The sequence below is a fragment of the Rhinopithecus bieti genome, unplaced genomic scaffold, assembly GCF_001698545.2.
Source record: "Rhinopithecus bieti isolate Rb0 unplaced genomic scaffold, ASM169854v2 scaffold_28522, whole genome shotgun sequence".
NCBI lineage: Eukaryota > Metazoa > Chordata > Mammalia > Primates > Cercopithecidae > Rhinopithecus > Rhinopithecus bieti.
In genome coordinates this window covers 1-3,683 of record NW_016812384.1, presented here as the reverse complement: position 1 = coordinate 3,683, position 3,683 = coordinate 1, and the positions used below count along the sequence as shown (strand labels likewise).

At 36.0% G+C, this 3,683-nt stretch overlaps 1 protein-coding gene across 1 annotated transcript in view; it reads left to right on the top strand.

The window, feature by feature from the left end:
- Positions 1-3,486, top strand: part of LOC108544815 (collagen alpha-5(IV) chain-like) — a gene marked incomplete at its 5' end in the record, with an annotated part of 37,180 nt that extends 33,694 nt beyond the window's left edge. Inside the window, 3 exons of the mRNA XM_017896169.1 lie at positions 1,363-1,461; positions 2,800-2,889; positions 3,302-3,486. Coding sequence (XP_017751658.1) covers positions 1,363-1,461; positions 2,800-2,889; positions 3,302-3,486 — 374 coding nt within the window. The remainder of the gene's footprint in view (positions 1-1,362; positions 1,462-2,799; positions 2,890-3,301) is intronic.
- Positions 3,487-3,683: the final 197 nt, after the last annotated feature.

Sequence of the window (3,683 nt, the reverse complement as noted above, 5' to 3'; positions counted from 1 at the left end):
AAATAGACTTAGGCAGTCAACTACTAGCTTTCTAAAAAGTGATACAGGAAAAGGATATATAGCCACAATCACTTGAAAAACAAATTTCAGTGTTTAGGAAATTTGCTAGTCCTTTCATTTTTTTCTTCTAAAACCAGATGAGGATGAATGGTACATTGTTGTACCGCAGTATTTTGATATCCGTATCATACTTGGCTTTCAAATACAGTTCACTGTTATTCTATGTTGGCAGAATAAACAAGTATTGGACTATGAACAGCCAAGCTCAGCCCTGGGGAAGTCAGTGAAAGTAGATCTAGGGAACAATTGTGTCCCTATAGTTATTTTATTAGAAACAAATACAGCGTAAAATATAATGTGGGGCTTTCAATTTTGTTTTAAAAAAAACCTTTTGCTTTTATAGAAGTCGTAAAATACGGATAAGCATAAATCATTATATAAAGCACTTAGCACCCAATCTATATAGAATAGCCTTTCAAGCAATATGGAATGTTAAAACTAGCTATATCTGTGTATCTGCAGCTTATAGTAAAGTTTGTGGCTCTTTTATGTTCTATCCATCAATATTGTCAGTTCATGTGTATGTGTATGTGAGTGTATGCAGATGTTATCAGTTTCCCTATGAGCAGGATTTGTTGGGATTTTCCTCAAAAAAGAATTAAAATATTAATGCAGTGTTGTATGTAGTCAAGAAAGAGGCAGGGTCACCTAATTTTTTATGGTTGTTAAAATGAAATGACTTTCTTAGCTTACCCCTTGCAAGGCTTCTTTTCTGTTTCAATTATGCTTCCTGTATAATAGGGGCAGTAAACTATACTTGACCTCTACTATAGGCTTATTAAATATAGTCGGAATCTAAGAGATAACCTAGAGATTATCTGTCCTTATTCCTTATTTCTTCATTTCCATTGTAAGAAAATGTGGCCCAACCTGTTGTTGGGTGGGGGGAAGGGGAGGGATAGCATTAGGAGATATACCTAATGTAAATGATGAGTTAATGGGTGCAGCACACCAACATGGCACATGTATACATATGTAACAAACCTGCACGTTGTGCACATGTACCCTAGAACTTAAAGTATAATAAAAAAAAAAAAAAAAAGAAAAAAGAAAAGAAAAGAAAATGAGGCCCAAAATGGGAAAGTGATTTCACTACTGAGTGCTCTGAATTTCTTGATGGTAGGTAACTAAGAAGTGAAGGATTTTAGTGTGAGTCCAGTGCTGATAGCCCATACTATATCATAATATCACCAGTTCCTCTAATTTACTTATAGTTTAACACTTGAGCAGCTTGCTTGGCCAAAGTTATTTCATGGATGAATAACATCATCCTAACTTGCCTCTTCTACTCATTCTTGGAAGGTATACCTGGAGTTTCAGGGCCAAAAGGTTATCAGGGCTTGCCTGGAGACCCAGGGCAACCTGGACTGAGTGGACAACCTGGATTACCAGGACCACCAGGTAAGTGTGATCGGCCATTTGTAGCAATTGCTTAGCTGACACTGAATTCTGGATAAATAATTGTGTGTTTGTCATGTTTGAAGACGCTGTGGATTTGCTCATGGTAATAAGCTTGGGTAGCTACTGAAATATGGAGCTCACTTTTGGCAAAAATATTGCCCTTTGGCTCTAGTTTCAGCAGTCAAGATTTATAGGATATTTTGCCTTGATTATTCAGTTTCTTCTTTTTGTTGCAGCAGGGTATACACAGAATCAGAAGTGTGATCCAAATAAGGTGTTGTGTTTTGTTACATACATTGCGGAATATATAAATGAGACAATTATCTCATGAAGGCCTGAAGAATTCATCTTGTCCTGCTTTTTTTTCTTTTTGCCTTTAGACAAGTCAGTCATTAAACCATGTAAAACAGATGGCTATTGATTCTATTTTTTCGAATTTCTAAGCATGAAAATTTCACAAATTCTCTTGGTAGTCAGTTACAGCATTATTCCTAATAAAACTCTTTCTTGTTTCTTCTTCAGCCACTTTCTTTTAGTTTGTTTCCTAAGGAAATAAAGAGCAGCTGGTCCCCATTCTTACAAAGTCCCTTAAGTTCAGTTATTTGCTCTAGACTCCACATCACATGGCCTTGGTATAGTTGGAAAGAGAAACTCCCTTCCTATCTCTCCCTCACATCTTCTGCATTCTCTTTACCAAGTTGGAAGTCATTGTAAAGGAAAAAAATAAAATAAAGAAGGTTTAAGGCAATACTGTGGTCCTAGGAAAAAACCTAGATGACATCACAGAGCTCAAGCACTTATGTGCTAGGAAAAATGAACAAACAGAGCAGCCATGCCTGTTCAGGGTCACTACCCAGTAGCTGTCCACCATCTCTAATCTCTCCCTGGCGTAATGTACTAAACTATATCGTAACAGGTTACCACCTTTTCTCTTCCTGATCTCATATAATCAGGCTTTACATGAGAAGCCCATTTCTGAATCTTTTAAAAACAGACATTATATTGGATTTATCTGTGAAAATACATTAAGGGTAGTTGTACACATACAACAAATAGCACTTCAAGTGATTGAAATCGTTTTAGGGAAAGAAACAAGGTGTTCTAGTAACTTTTTAATTTTTTTTTAAGTTATATTAGGAGACCTCTATTACCATGGTTATATTGTAATATGTTCCCAAGGAGATGTTTTATGTTGGGTTCTATCTGTGGACCTTAATAATATATTAAAATTTAATACATCTAATCCCATGTTTGCATTTTAATGACTACCCATTCTGTGAAACCAGACAACCCCAAAATTACTGCATTGTCTTAATTTTACCAATTTGACTTTTCTAGGTCCCAAAGGTAACCCTGGTCTCCCTGGACAGCCAGGTCTTATAGGACCTCCTGGACTTAAAGGAACTATCGGCGACATGGGTTTTCCAGGTGAGTGATGAAAATCTTCCAAATATTTAGTCCCATTAATGAAAGGTGGTTCAAAATCTCTTTTTTTGTCAGAAAAGAGACTGGTGTTGATAGAATCAGACTGAAACAATATCTGAGGTAATCAGTGGGTAGAGCTCTCTTGTAACACAAAGATTTAAAATGGGAATTAAGGGACAAAATTGTAGAAACCTTAAAAGTTAGAATTCACAAACATCTTCTCTCCAGCTATACCCCTTTTTATTTAAACTTCCTTTAAAAGTAGGCTTTCACATAATTCTGTTTGTGAGTCTCATTATTATCTGACTCAGAGTTTGCAGAGCTTTTAAAATCTTTTGCTTGGTCATATGCATCTTAGATAAGCCACAAGTAAAGCATATTTTGTAAAATATTATATATTACCTATTTTCAACAGGGCCTCAGGGTGTGGAAGGGCCTCCTGGACCTCCTGGAGTTCCTGGACAGCCTGGCTCCCCAGGATTACCTGGACAGAAAGGCGACAAAGGTGATCCTGGTATTTCAAGCATTGGTCTTCCAGGTCTTCCTGGTCCAAAGGTAATCTTTGGCATATACTTTAGGCATATACTTGAGCAGATATGAAATTTTTTAATACTATGCTCATTCCTAAGTTTTCATTAAACAAACTATAGAATGACATAGTATATTCTGGATAAGAGATTTATTCCTTTTCTCTTAGTTGATAAGAAGATATGTTTTAGGGTTTTGGCCAGTCCAAAAAAAAAAAAAAAGAAAAATCTTTCTGGTTTCTTTGTGTTTCTTTTATATTAATTTCTGGG